Genomic DNA, 15,377 nt, shown 5'->3' on the forward strand with positions numbered 1-15,377 from the left:
GGCAGTGTTCTAAAGCAGACACACAAGCTGCTGCTGCTGCTGCGGACAAAACGTTCCACCGAATGCCTTTGCAGTCTCCGAGGCGTCATCCCGCTTCTCCTCGGCACCGTGGATGTGCTCACGACCACGAAGCCTCAAGTTGAATTCCTGGCCATGGCTCACACCAAAGGCGATCAAATCAGCCATGAAATGAGCGCGTGGGTGAGCGGTGGAAACATCCAACTCTGGAGAGACAAAGATGGCTGGGCGTAATGTTGGCCACATCACCTCCTTGTGCACGGTATTGGCATTAATATCTGTGTGTCTTTGTTGTGTTTTGTGTGTGTGTGAAAGCGCACATTAATAGTATCCGTGTACTGGATAAAGGCCCCCCCATGCCGTGTCGGTCATGGGCGTTGTTTAACCATACTTCGCCAGACTGGTCAATGTGCGTTGTGAAGGGGGGACGATCCTGGGAAAGTCTCGGTTCAGGTTCAAATAGTTCAGCAGCAGTTATTCCGGCCATCATCCCTTCTGGCGATGTCACTTGTCCAAGCCCACTTTCTACGAACCTGCGCTATGTTCTCTAATCCATGTGTCCCCCCTTTGTTTCTCGAATAAAGAGAAGGCTGCAAAGTTGGACTCGAGACACATAGGACAAAAACTAAACTTACGTACAACTGAATGACACAATCAGAAGGTGGGTCGGGATCAAAATGACGAACTCAAGAGGCTTTTGGGAAAATTGAAATCGACAATGAAAAGCGAGAGACGGACGTGTGTGATGCATCGCTGAACAGTCCCCGCTGTGACGCGGATCCCAAACGTGGACATTGGCGGAGAAGCTGGAACCGGATGCTCCGCAGCGCTCAAAGGGCAGCATCGGGAGACGCACGCTTGAGACGCACCGCAGAGAAGACGAATCAGTTATCGGCGTAAATCAGTTATCGGCATAAACAATTTACACCGGTAACCGGTTATCAGTTTAAATTCATAATCGGTAGAAATCGATTATATTATCGGTGTAAATCAGATTTCAGTGTAAATCGGTTATCAATTTAATGCGGTTATCGTAAATTGGTATCGGTGCAAATCAGTTATCGGTATAAACTTGTTACCGGTGTAACTCGGTTATCGGGGTAACCCGGTTATCGGGGTAACTCAGTTATCGGGGTAACTTCCGAGGGAACCGCAGAGCGGAGCGGGACGACCCCGCCACAGCTCCTCACCGGTGCCGAGGTCGGTGCTGCCCCCGTGCGGTGCCCCGTACAGCACTCGCAGGATGAAGCGCGAGATGGCGGCGGCCATGGCGACCAGTCTGGGGATGAGGCCGCGCTGCGCCGCGGAATTCTGGGAGCTTCCAAAAAGCACGAGAGACTCCGGGATCTCGGTGAGACACCGACGCAGCGCCATGATCGCTCCTGCAAGACAGAAGAGTCGGGCCGTCGTTGAGATGGATGTCCAGTTCTACGGCTCCTGCGGTGTCGTGACACACGGGAGACAACGGTTATTCTGACCGCTTGCTCTCTGACCTGAAGCTGCCCGATGCAGTTTCAAGCGAAACCTCATTTCTAAATGCTGAAGTTGGTTGTGAGAATTGTTCTTCAGGCTGAGACAATAACAACTGCCACGTTCAATTGTTGCACAAGCGACACTCTGAATTGTCTGGCTATGTCCGGTGGTGGAGGGCTCACAACAAAAATTTGCCCAGATAATCAATTAGTGGTCAGATCATTAAGTTCCCCGCCCCCCCACGGGAATCATTTCAACATTAGTCTTTGCGATGTATGATTCACCACAGACACTGAAACTCACAAATAACACCGTCAATAAAACATCTTACACATGTTATCAATCTTCAGCTGATAACATATGTAAAATGCAATGTTTTATAAAATGGCCTTGTGTCCTAAGCCCACAGAAAAGTACAGGGTACAACATTAAGCATCAAAGTACAGGGTACAACATTAAACACAAAAGAATTCTGCAGCAACAATTGAATATTTTTTATTATTCCTGGTTTGCCGAGGATTCATACTCTTTGGTTTTTTCGGTAAAGTCACGTAGGTAAAAAATAAAATAAATTAAAATGAAAACTAATAAATTAATCACGTGATATTACTAATAATTAACCAAATTTATTTTTAAGAATAATATGTATTGTTTTTTTGATCTCCCATGTATATTTATGAAATAGATCGTAATGTGTAAAATATCCTCGGAAATTCTAGATTTGAAGTTTAGTAATATGCCTCTTTTTAAAATATGCCTCTTTTTAAAATAATAACAATTATTAATTTGAATCTCCTTATCAATTCACTGCAGCTGAATGAAAGCTTCCCCATATCGTGATAGCCATGAGTGTTGTTTGACCATACTTCACCACGCTGGTCAATGCGGGTTGATGTAATTGATTGGGCGGGGGAGAAGAGGAGCTGTCCTCTGGAATCAAACTCAGGTTACTAGGTTTAGAGCGCAGTATTGCTAATAACCACTACACCCTTGCTCCCAATAATCCGTTTCACCACTCTTGAGTTATGCATGTTACAAAATACAAAAGAAAGGCATCGTACAAATAAGTATGAGACAAATAATAACAGTGTTTAACACATAGGCTGTCACGACCAATATCATCCAAATATAGTTGTTTTGCGTTAGATCGAGTAATATGAGTCGTTAACAATGTGCATGCATAATGTTTGTCAGTCACCATACAAATAACCCAACCGGCAATGGATACCCGTTGTCATTGATATGCATTCAATAATCCCCCCCCCTTCGCACGTGAAGGGCTCACAAGTGACGTCATCACATCCACCCCTCTATTTAAGGAACGAAACAGGAGGATTTCTACACAAATCTGGCTGTCTGCCTGATGATGCTAGTTGTAATTACTGGGGAAACGTCGTACTCAGATTGTAAATGTTGTGGCTTGGCTCTCCAACACACCGGTTAGTGCTGTACTAGTGACGAATTGGCATGTTTTGTTTACGTGACATCCCTTACTCGTTGGCTGTCGGGTGGTGGCGGGTTTAACGACACATTTATATATTTACGCGACCTAACCCAAAACAACCCCTCTATTATGGAAATAATAACGTGGCTTTGTGAAGTTTAAACACGTAGGTCTCAACGCACAGGGCCCGAGTCTGAAGCCTTCCCGTATACCGCATTTATTCATTACGGGCTCCGACATTCCAAAACATTACTTATTACAATGTGGTTTTCATCAGTGCTTTTATTTTGTGCCATTCTTGTCACGAACGTTTTGGATTTACAAAGGCAGAACGTTTCACAAATGCAGAACAACAAAGAAAACGTGTTTCCTAAATGGAAGGAAAACATGAACCTCATGGTGCCACGTAAAGGCGTTTGTCTTGCCTTCTTGATGTGCGCTAAGAAACTAATCACATCACATTTCAACGCGTCTCAAGATGGTAAACAGCCTGCAATTACATTGCTTTTTTCCACAATGAGCGAACACAGCTACATCAAGGCACTGATATTTTCAGTTATTGCCACGACTCCAGCCAAAATCAGCCACCGAACACTGGAAACGCAGCTGTTACACGCCTAGAAAAACAACACGGTGAGAGAACGGCTGCTCTGTGATGCGGACCAAGATTTCCAACGAAAAGCGAGATTTTCTCTAAAGCGTCACAACGTGAAGACAAATTTGGCCCGCAACGTTCCAGGGTGCCGGCAACATAGTACGTGAGCAAATGGCCAAAACGAATTTTGGGAAGCCCAATACCAATATTTTGGATGATTGCAATTTTTTCTGCCCTGCACTGGAAGCAGACAAAATTTCAACATCAACTCCACACAGCCACCGCTCGATTGGCGATGAAAGTCCACCGGCAGTAGAGGTTGCGAAACGGCTCTCCTGGTTGCTATTCGCGAATCCCGCACCGCTCATTTGCTCTAACGTCCTCGCCCATAGAGCGCCGCTGCCGCGATGCAATGACGCTCCGGGCACTCGCCACGGCAAATCAATAGGTCGGCCGGTTCGATCCCCCGGCGCGGCAGTTGAAACAATGGGGAGCGTTTCATTAAGTACACCCCCCTCCCCCGCCTCGGTCCATCCAGCGACACGAGCGGGTGCCACAAGAGTTTTCCGGTCGGCAGGTCGACTCCAAAGTCAATTCGAGAGAAGAACTTGGGACGATTCTCCTGGTCCTGTCAGAGCGACATCGGTTGCCTTACTCGTCATTCCCATGGGCACCGGGGAGCAAGGCTCTGCTGGCCCAGGAATGGCCCAGTTCGGGCCTAGGATCGGCAGCAATCACTTGTGCATAACCTTGACACCACGACGGGACTGGTTTTTATTGTTTGCAAGATACATGTAAAAAGTGTACAACCCTTTGTCAAGATCCACTGCTGGATTAAAGCCTACCCCATGCCGTGTCAGTCATGGGGGCTGTTCAACCATACTTCACCACACTGGTCACCGGTGGGAAAATATAGATATAAGATGTAATTTTCCACTCACGTTAGATGCGGTAAGGGAATTGAACTCATGACACCGGGTTCATGGCGCAGTGCGCAATCCACTGTACCGTCAACCTACCCCCGGGGTTCAAAATAAACTTTAAAGGTCTTCGGCAGCACATTTAGTTGGACATTAGAGACGATTTCATGCCGTGACCATGAGAAACATAATATGAAAAACATTTCACCAAAGCCTACGCTGACTTAAAAATTGGCAACGTTATTTTTATACCAATATACTCTCAGCCTCAGCCGTGAGTTAATATATCCATGGAAACCACTTTGTTCAACACAATTCTGTCTTTGCGGGTAGTTTAGTGAAATTACTAAACTTAAGGGAGCCTTTTAACTGGATATGTTTTGTGGTTTTCTCTTTCCTTTGCCGTTTTCTACGACATCTCTTCTGCGCTAAAAACAAAAACAACCCCCCGGCATCAATTACGTCCCCCAACTGCAGATAAACATCCGACGTTCATCGCGACCGCATTTGGATGGCAAACCCTTGATGCGATGGTAGTGGCGCCTCCCTCGTCACACGCCTTGCGTCACACCCTTACGTCAGCGTCACGTCACACACCCTCACGTCACACCCTCACGTCACACACCTCACGTCACACGCCCTGGCGTCACACACCCTCACGTCACACCCTCACGTCACACACCTCACGTCACACGCCCTGGCGTCACACACCCTCACGTCACACCCTCACGTCACACACCCTCACGTCACACCCTCACGTCACACACCCTCACGTCACACCCTCACGTCACACGCCCTGGCGTCACACACCCCCGTACGTAACGGCTCCCGACACCCACTCCGCGGAGGGGCTATGACGGGTCGCCAGCTGGGAGGCCTCGTGCCAGTGCCGACAGGAAAAGGAAGAGGAGGGGCCCAATCCGTGGATCCAATTAATGCACAATTACAGCAGGAGGGTCCAAAATGCCAGGTAATTAGGCCTAATCGCCAGTATCGCATTCCAGATAATTTTGCCCAAAGGCAGGGGCGGCTCTCGCGTGGGGCTGTAACCACGAGCAGCACATTTCCTCCAGAGGACCCCCCCCCCACCCCCCACCACCTGATGGTCTACTCTGGGATCGTAAGGAACGCTGTGGAAATCAGGGCCACTCTGCCGCTATTGCTGCTTTTAGCCACAGTAACCATACAAGGGGCACAGCAAATTTATAATGGTTTATGACTTGTAAATAATTGAATACAAAATTCTTTGAGCAGGAGACTAGCGCAACCCATCCGGAATAACCGGCACGTTTGGCAGGCACAATGAGGCCCATTCTGTTCACTTGAAAGGAAAACGTGGGGGGGGGGGGGGAAATATTGTAATTTTTCACACTTAGATGTTTTTAACCACAAAAATCAATCGTGGTAGAACTTAATACATTCGTGTACATGCACGACACCGCCAAGTTTTCTCACACCAAGCTAAAGGGTTTTTTGGCAGAAAAATCGGTTACGAATCCCGGCCTACACAGCCTAGCCCGTTCGCCCGGCGGGCGGCCAAATGTCGACTTTGCCTTCACTCGGTGACATTGCGGATCGTCAGTGCCGCTGAAATGCCTGTCGGGTACATTTCTGACAGCTCACACTCACATGTTTCATTTTGTCCTAACGAGTGTGGAAGTGGGCTCGCTGTGCACTTGTGAAAGCACCTGAATGCCATGCTTATGGAAAACAAAAAAGGGTTACGTGAATTTACTACCCCAAAAATATATATTCCAAGTCAAGAAAATAGCCACGGCTTTTTTTCTTCTTCACATTTGCTTACGCTCAAACATTATTGCGCGCTCGGTGAAAAAAAGTTTACGTTTTACACGGCTGGTTGGCGCTCTGGGCGGAGGTCGAGCGCCGCCAGTGCCAACGAGCGGGCGGCCGCCTCGCCGGCGAGCCACTGCCATGCGGAGCGACGGAATCCGTCACCAAGCGTCAGTGCTGCACTGCGGACCTCGTAGCCAAGTTCGATTCCCGACCACGGGCTAACGTCGGTGCAGTGCCGGGTTAAGTTAGTGCGGGGCCTGTAGCATCCGTTATAAAGGGGCTCTAAATATTAAAAAACTCAAATGTTTAACTTGCATAGTAAAGTAATTGTATTGCCGGATAATATGACAAATCACTAACCTTAAACACCCAGTCGTTCATAAAAGTTGAAGGCGGTATAGTACTATAGTAATAGAGCAAGTGTAGAAACACTGAACTAGAATTGATAGCTTGAAAGCATTCAGTGCAGGGCCCGTAGCAACATATGTAGCTAGTTTTGCTACTACAATATTCCACACTGCGTCGGTGGTGAGCGATTATATACGAACTGGTCGTGGTCCCCTCCCACCCCGCACACCGGCCTGTGCTGACAAGCGTGGTGAAGTATGGTCAAACAAGCCCCTTGGACCAACATGCTGCACGGAGCCTTCACACAACAGTGACAAAGGACTGCAAATTATTTTCATTTCAATTTTTTGTGAACAAATCTATTTAAGCAGCGTAAAATTGGGAAAATCTGGAACATCTTAGAAGCCCATCGGTGCTCGTATATTTTTAAGTGGCTCATACAGCCTTATAAGGTTGAGTGTATTTCTGTATACACTTTATGAGTAAACATGGGAACTGTGTAACAGAGTCCTGACAGTGACGACAATGATGATAACGATGACGTCTTAGAGAAGAAGAGCAACATCTGCCAGCGTGGTGATGTTACGGTCTCTGACATCCAGTCAGGAACCACACTTATCCCAACATTAGTCAAAAAACGCTTCCACTCACGAATGCCACTTTCATGAAATTTGTAGACAAAACGTGAAAATGTTTATGCTCGCAGTGAGTCGGTCGGTCGGTCGCGTGCGGTGGAGTCAAGTGTGGGAACTCCCACCTCTTCCAAAACATCGTCCCAGCATGCTGGAGTAGGCCAAAACACCCGGTTCTACAAGTACATTACCACATCTCACTCCAGGGCTCACTGCAGCCGAGGCCCTTTCATCAGCAGTGGCGTGAGCAGGCCATTTCGGGGCTGCACCTCTACCGCTTGTATGTGTATGTGTGTATGTTTAACTTATGTCGCACCGCTAATCGGAGGTGCGGGGGAAGGACAACAAGCTAAACACGAAAAGTAGTTTTAAAGGAATGCGTCTACAATCTATATGTAAAAGGGCGTAACTCCAGTGGCTTCCTAATCTCGGAAGGAAGAGCTTTCCAGACGGCCGCAGAAGTGCATCTGAAAGCGCGCGATGCGGTGACCGTCTTTGTTCGAAGGCCAGCCAACAGCTGCTGCCGTGAGGATGAGCGGAGCTTGACGTCAACGGTGCCACCTCGTGCACTACCCACCGTGCATGGGCATGGTCATGGAGGCTTCGAGGATGCTCGTCTGGGCGCACTCGAACTGCGTCTGCAGCGTCGCCACGACCTCCGACACGAACTCCGCCGCAGCGTCCTGGCAGGAGTCGGCCCCTTGGGCTCGCGACGTCGCCGAGTTCACCACGAGCCTGCGGCGATGCAACGACAATGGTGGGGGGCCCAGCACGCGGCCACTGTAGTATCATCGTCATCAACAACATCATTATCATCGTCATCAACATTATCATCGTCATCATCAACATTATCATCGTCATCAACAGCATCATCAACATTATCATCGTCATCATCAACATTATCATCGTCATCATCAAGATTATCATCGTCATTATCAACATTATCATCGTCATCAACAGCATCATCAACATTATCATCGTCATCATCAACATTATCATCGTCATCATCAACATCATCAGCATTATCATCGTCATTAACATCATCATCAACATTATCATCATCATCAACATCATCAACATTATCGTCATCAACATCATCAACATTATCATCGTCATCATCAACATCATCAGCATTATCATCATCATCAACATTATCATTGTCATCATCAACATCATTATCATCAGCATTATCAACATCAACATCATCATCATCATCATTATCATCAGCCATTGTCACCCCACTGCTTGATGAAGGCCTCCTCAAGACCCCCACCCATCTCTCACAATATCATATCGCTCGTTGTGACTCAACGATCTGTAGTGACTCAACAGTCTATACGATGCATCTCAGGTGCACGTGTTTACCATTGGTCAGAGTTAGAGGGCTTGGGGAGGACACGTCACTGTGAGAACAAACGCAGTAGCGCCGAGGCCCTGATGTAGCCTCATCCTCACTATCCTCAACTTACCTGCCGCATTGCTCCCGTCCCTCCGTCCCTCCTCCATCCTCTTGCTCCTATTTCTCATTCTTCTTCTCTCTTCCCTCTCCCATTACTCTTCCCCTTTCCAATTGCATCCTTGACTCGCCTCCCCGTGGCGTTGTGCCACAGCTATAATGGTGCTTGTCTACATTCGAGCGCAAACACAACCTTAAAACGGAAGGCCATACAAGGCTCTGGTACGCTCGCACATGTTTCACCGTGTAATTGTTATTACGTAACTTCCAACACCATAAAAACAAAAGGGATGAGGGAACAGCCATATTCACTCACCCCATATGTTTGGCAAAAAAAAAAAATATCACATTTTAAAGTAAAGAATGTGAATGAATTTATTTCCAAAGCACCCCCAGTTATTTGCCCTGGCTTATTTTAAGCCGCTATCCAAGGGGCCGCTTGTTTTAAGCCAATTTCCGTGCTTCTTGCAGCGAATATTAATGAGCGCGCTTGAACACACGGCCGCATTCACCGCGGCCCTGCAGCCAATTTGTTTACTGGACGTGTGCTGGGCCCTGCGAGTGCTGAGCAATGCTCACGCCGACTGCGTCGCCAGGGACCGGTAGCCTGCTGGTGTTTGTGCTCGAGGGTTTCTATTTTATTTTTTATTTTAAGCCGTTTAATAAATCAGCTCACAGTCCATCTGGTCAATGTAACCGGGCTCCACTCATTGACCAAGATGGCAGTGCGTACTTTCTGCATTGTGTTTTTTTGTTTTTTCTTCTCTACAATTGATCCCATTTGTAACCGTTTGAAATAAATATGCTTCCTTTAATTATAATGAAACGTTAGTAAAAGTGATGGCCAGCTCAACACTTACTAGCACCAACTCACAAAAATGGCCAAAACCCGGTGTAATCCCTCTAATGACCACTCTTTTTCCCGACTATCGTTTTCTCCGGATTATAAGACGCACTTATTTCCCTGTACTTTAGAGCAAAAGTTGGGGGTGCGTTGTATAATCCGGCGTGTGCGTGCGTGTGCGCGTGACCAGAGTTGTGTAACTTTCTCAGCGCTCAGCACGATTTCTTTGGGGTTGCCCCTTTCCTTCCTGGATGCCTTCGAATCCAGAGAATACGGTGACGGGAATAGCAATGGTGCAGTGGCCGGAACACTGCGCTTGTGAACCTGGGCGACCTCAGTTTGATTCCTGGCCATGAGTAACATCAGTGGCGACTAGTCCTGGGCTCAGGCATCATCCCAACCCGCAGTGACTAGCATGGCGAAGTATGGTCAAACAGGCCCCATGACGTATATGGTCTGAGGAGGCCTTGATCCAGCAGTGGATGGATAAAGTACTGGAAATAATAACAAGAACGGTTGCTATTTTATTAATTTATATGCATAAAAATACTATTTGAAACCCAAATGACACATCAGTAATCCTTCAAAAAAAGGATTTAAAATTTAATTGAAAAAGTAAAGCTGCAAAACCCTAACACCAGCTTAAAGTCAAAAAGCACATTAATCACTCAGTGTATTCACAGTCATTAATGGATCTGGAGTGTTTTTTTTTTACAAACATCATTAACAGCCTTCGTGGATACTCTCCCCTTGCCCAGCTCTTCCTCTGTTGACGAGCTAAGCTCTGCTACGCATAAACTAACGCAGCCTCCACGACAAAGACCACCCCCCCCCCCCCCCCCGTAGCCTGAACAGACTGTTGGGGCAAGTGCTGTTAACGAGCACCTACGAAGGCCGACACGACACACGAGGGGGTGGGTGGCCAGCACCACGCCCGGGTCGCCTTTGTCTCCCAAGTGGCGACGTTTACGCGCCGGGCACTCATTTGAGGCTGAATTGACCTATGGGAGGCCCAGGACCGGTTCAGGTAATCATCACCGGTGTCGGCCGTGAGCAGGAATCCAACTCGGGTCTTTGCCGGGTTCGTAGCGCGGCGCGCTGACCGCCGCACGACGGCTCCTGCCGACACGCACGGCCACGCACGCAGCCCGCTGCGCCGTGGACGGCAGGCGAAGTGTCGCCGACACCTCACGGGCCACCCGCAGCTGCGGGAGCCTCGCGTGCCGGCAGCCCCCCCCACCTCCCCCTCCCCCCACAACGTCCCACGACGTGCGGAACGAAGCTCGACGATTCCCCCGCGCGTCTCCGCTCTGCGGCTCTCTCGCCCCGGACCTCGCTCCGACAGGTGAGGGCAGAGTCAGGGATTATCCGCGGGAGGCTAATGGTTGACCATTAGCCCCATCACAGGGGAGAAGCCAGATTATAACAGGATTATGTGGCTGCTGCCTTTCGATCGGCTGAAGTTAACACCATTGTCCTATTCAGGCGGCCAGCTGAGGACAGATGCAGAGCCTAATCCAGCACATAAAGAGCGAGCAGCTTACGGACAGGGTGGGATTGTGCGTAAGCCTTGCGCCAGATTGAAAGCGCCCCCTGAGACGGAGGCGAATGAAGTGCGGAGTTTTATTCCAAGTGCCCCCCGAGCTTTCAAACTCGCTATGAAGACAGCGCTCAGATGTGTTGTCCGGTTGCGCCGCACGTCGATCGGCACCATGTCCGACGTTTCGCTCCGCACGCAGAGAGCTCCTTCGGGAACCGAAATAAACCCTAGGAGGTCGCCACGGCGCGGACTCTGCAGCTGCTGTGAAGGGCTGCACCCCCCGCAGTGGGGCTTACGTTTGCACGTGTCATGTAAAGAGGTGGCAATGCTACCCTTTAAATTATAAAACAATTAATGAGAAACAAATCAAGGCAAAGGCAAAGCTTTAGAACTGGTAAAACATTTCTACCAGTTCTGCAACGCAACAGAACAGCAAAGGCATCCAAACAGCCGCGACGCTGAACTTTGCGTAAAATTATTAAGACGACGACACTTATTTACCAATGCTGCTATTTAGTTATGCCGCATAATACGTGTACATGTGCTATGTAAAATGGCAAGCTGAGATGGATCCCAGGCAATGGCTGACATTGTAGTTGCGAGCGGTACCTGGAGCGGTCCCGACTATTTCTTGGTCTCAACGACCGTAGCTGCTTCCTGGACGTGGAGCGTCTCAGCTCTGGCCACGGTGCTAATGAGGCAACTCGTTGTTGGCAATAGTTTGGTAACAATTTGGCCCATCAGGAACGCGTCTTTCACACCACTTCCGCTCGTAACCTTTCCGCCGCCTCTCCAATGTAATGGCAGCGTACGCTCCGTGACTATTTGCGCCAATTTAAACTTAATTTTGGACAAATCTCGCACCTTGTTTCCATTAAATAATTAGTTACGCGCTGTGACAACACTGCCCTTTATGCAGCCCCGAGATATGAATAGGCCCGTTCAAGTTAAGTTTTCACCAAAAAAAACTACAAAGGCAAACAAAAACGTTTGTAGTTATTTCCCCAATGTTCTCTGGAGCGTACCGTCGACGTCATGGCATGAGACACAGAGCCCCGGGGAATTCTCGCAGAGCAGAGAACGGTCCACAGAAGGAGATATCACAGAACTGTTTCTGAATTCTCAAGTGGCCTCTTATCCTCTGAAAGGGCAGCGCTTTCCCACCCAGCCTGCTGCAGAGAGAAATGATTGCTGCATAACATGCAAAAAGCCATAAAAAAAATCTCAGATGGAATGTAATATGGATGAGTGTTATTGTTCAGTAATCGGTAACTGAAGCTTAGCCCATCATTCCACTAGGCTGGAGAGCGCAGTTTAACTCGAGGCGGCTGCCCAGATTCAAACCCAGGCCTCTCAGTGGTGCCAGCTCGAGATTCTGGCCCACATTTATTCGTTATTTATGTTTCCATCTCAAGGCCACACGTTTATTAAATTTCATGTTCCCAATAAATACTGCTCAGTTTTCATTTGAGACCAAGGTTACTTTTTTTAGGCCTTCGAGTTGCTGAGCCTTCTGCGGTACAGAGGAACAAATATAATTAGCGTGCTCTGTGGGAGATCGATAAACGTAGACCCGGGGTGTCCCTTGCAAGAGGAACTTGCACACGCACTGGGCTCTCACCTCATCTGTCTGTCTTCCGTCTAACTCGGTCACGTATCACGCACAGTGACAACACAGGAGGGAAAAGTTAAACAGACAGGACCCAAAATAGCGACATCAGATAGACAACCCAATTGAAGCGTAGCAGACAGACCGCTCTCGTAGACACTCGTGTGCCGATGGACGGAGAGCCAGCAGCACAGAGACAGAGCAGAGAAAGACAGGGAGACAGGTAAATGCATGACCAGACAATAACGAACAGACACAAGATTCTGATTCTAAAGACTTTGAACTAGACGTGTATGCAGAGACAAAGGCCACGTGATACGGCCGAGCGGGAGCGCATTTACCACGCGTTGCGGAGGTTTGCGGTTGGACCCCAGCGGCCACCCCGGTCAATGTTATTGGTGTACTAACCAAATAGTTTGCATCGTCTTCTCTGCAGTGGACGTCAAGAATCCCGTGATGCCATTCGACAGGAGGAAGAGGCCATCGCGTGTGCCGGGGCATCACGGTAAAATAATGTTGTCGCATTAAAAACAAAAAAACTCGCAAATCGCCAAAAGTCACGTGGCCACATCGCCCCCTGCTGCGGACGAGCGCGATCGTCCACGCGGCACCTTCGCGACGAGCCTCGCGGCGGTCAGAGTCGCGCGGATACCCGGGGCGCACGAAACGCCGGCCGGGCCACGATGGCCGGGCGCGCCCGTCACGAGGCTCACTTGTGGTAGACGAGCTTGAGCAGCAGGGCCCCGGCCTCGGCCTCCGGGGCCTTGGGGCTGCGTAGGAGAGCGGCGGCTTGGGACGAGAGGACGTCGCGCCACGGCAGCAACGCCTCCGCCGGGAAGAAGCCCTGGAGCAACTCAGCTGCGAGCTCACGCACCTCCACGCAGCCACACGGCCAGCACAGAGAGACCAGGAGCGAGGGGTGGGATGCAATTCATCACAATTAGTCGCCGAGGGTTGTGACGGGTTTCTTTTGTCATTCCCGGTGTTCCGTGCCCCTGGGTACCGTTCCCACTCCGCTGCAATGCGCTCAGCGGTGCCCACTTGATTGAGAACAATACTGGCACGTAAAATAAATAAATAATCGTTGATGCGGCACTGCGATCTTTTTGCTCGCACCGACTGCTGGCGTCAGTGCCTCCCCGCTAGAGGGAGCTCTAGGGGGGATCCTCTAGAGCAGGGGGGTCCCTAACCCCCGGGCCACGGACCGCGACCGGTCCGTGGCCTGTTAGGAACCGGGCCGCACAGCAGCAGGAGGTGAGAGCGGTGAGTCCGCGCGTGGCCCCCCGCCCCCTTGTTTGATTATTCACCACTTCCCGCACTGCTCACTCGTCTCAGTCACACAGTGTTGGTAAGCCCACCAGCTAACCCTAGCCGCCAAAATGAGTAAAAAACAAACGTCGCTGGAGAGCTTCTTTGAAAAGGGGGAAAGACCCAATGATGAACCCCACCCCCCACCCGGTCCGTGAAAAAATTGTCTTCCACGAAACCGGTCCCTGGTGCCAAAAAGGTTGGGGACCGCTCGCTGCTCTCGAGGGCTTTGGCCTGCTCTTCCAAGCAGGACAGATGTCTCAGAAGAGGCCCTTCTCATTATTAACCACACGTACTGTTACGATGCACCAGAACTTTTGCCGTGCAATGAATGTCTCTCAGCTTCCCTTTATGGTCAGAGTCGGCCGTCCGTTCTCGTCGATAAATGACGACAATGTTGTAACCTCACGACTGGGTCCAGTCAAAGTCAGAACTAACACCGTCTTGTTAATTAAATTTGGTGCACATGAAAGCCATGTGCCGCTTGGGGTTAACTCATTGCTTGGAACCAAGATGTACAGCTTGCTCGGTCTCCTGTAGAGGATATCATCCCTCTGCTTTACATCTCCAATACCGGTGGATATTTTTTATTTAAGGTGGATTTAAAACTTGTATTTACATTTTTGTTACTTTCTTCAATCCCACCGACTCTGTCCATCCAGCAGCATAAACGGGTTCACCACATTTAGTCGTAGTCTTTGGTTGTTTTTTTGTTGTTTACGTGACTTTACCGAAAGACCCGAAGAATATGAATTCCTGCAGTCACGAAAGTTTTTTGTCCACATTTAGTCGATCGCCAGGTCTCGTGTGACGGGATAAACTGTGGGTCCTCCCGCCACTTTCAACACATCTGGCCAGCGAGCAAGAGAAGAGTAGGCCAAATACCCTCTCTCGAGGGCCTCCGCCAGCAGTGACGTGAGCGGGCTGCTGCAGGGCTGCCCCTCTAGGGGTTTACGAGCTGAGAGCTGTGGCAGCGTTCGTGTGGCGTGCGGGACTGCAGGAACGGAACATTTTCCCATGAATAACAAAAAATAACTAAACCTATTACATTTGTAAGCAGAAACTAAATAAAATATATATATATATTAAAAACAAAAATACACGTTAGCTTTTAGTCTTCTTCAAGCACTCAGATGCTATACTCTGCAGAGGCCGACATCAATCAAATCAATTACGGATAATATATTTTATATTAATATATTGAACGGTTCTCTAATATGAACCTTTCCAACCACCCGCTCCCTTGTCCCATGTCAACTTTCTTCCGAACTTGAGCTCAAACATGCGTTGGAGAAAATTATATGATTCTAATCTTTCCGACAACTAGTATATTCGTCCACATCTGTTCGAGCGAACGCCGTCGTCGCCGCTGCTGAATTAACGCCCCCCCCCCCCC

The 15,377-nt window shown here is 49.1% G+C and overlaps 1 protein-coding gene across 1 annotated transcript in view; it reads right to left on the minus strand.

Annotated features, from left to right (window-relative positions):
• The window catches only part of LOC133341183 (tRNA (32-2'-O)-methyltransferase regulator THADA-like), a 70,950-nt gene that overhangs the window by 46,884 nt on the left and 8,689 nt on the right, over positions 1 to 15,377 (minus strand). Inside the window, exons 10-12 of the mRNA XM_061549637.1 lie at positions 13,387 to 13,547; positions 7,802 to 7,959; positions 1,209 to 1,400 (exon numbers count right to left, since the gene is read on the minus strand). Coding sequence (XP_061405621.1) covers positions 1,209 to 1,400; positions 7,802 to 7,959; positions 13,387 to 13,547 — 511 coding nt within the window. The remainder of the gene's footprint in view (positions 1 to 1,208; positions 1,401 to 7,801; positions 7,960 to 13,386; positions 13,548 to 15,377) is intronic.

This window comes from Lethenteron reissneri, chromosome 11 (assembly GCF_015708825.2).
Source record: "Lethenteron reissneri isolate LAM-NWPU_2019-01 chromosome 11, ASM1570882v1, whole genome shotgun sequence".
Lineage (NCBI taxonomy): Eukaryota > Metazoa > Chordata > Hyperoartia > Petromyzontiformes > Petromyzontidae > Lethenteron > Lethenteron reissneri.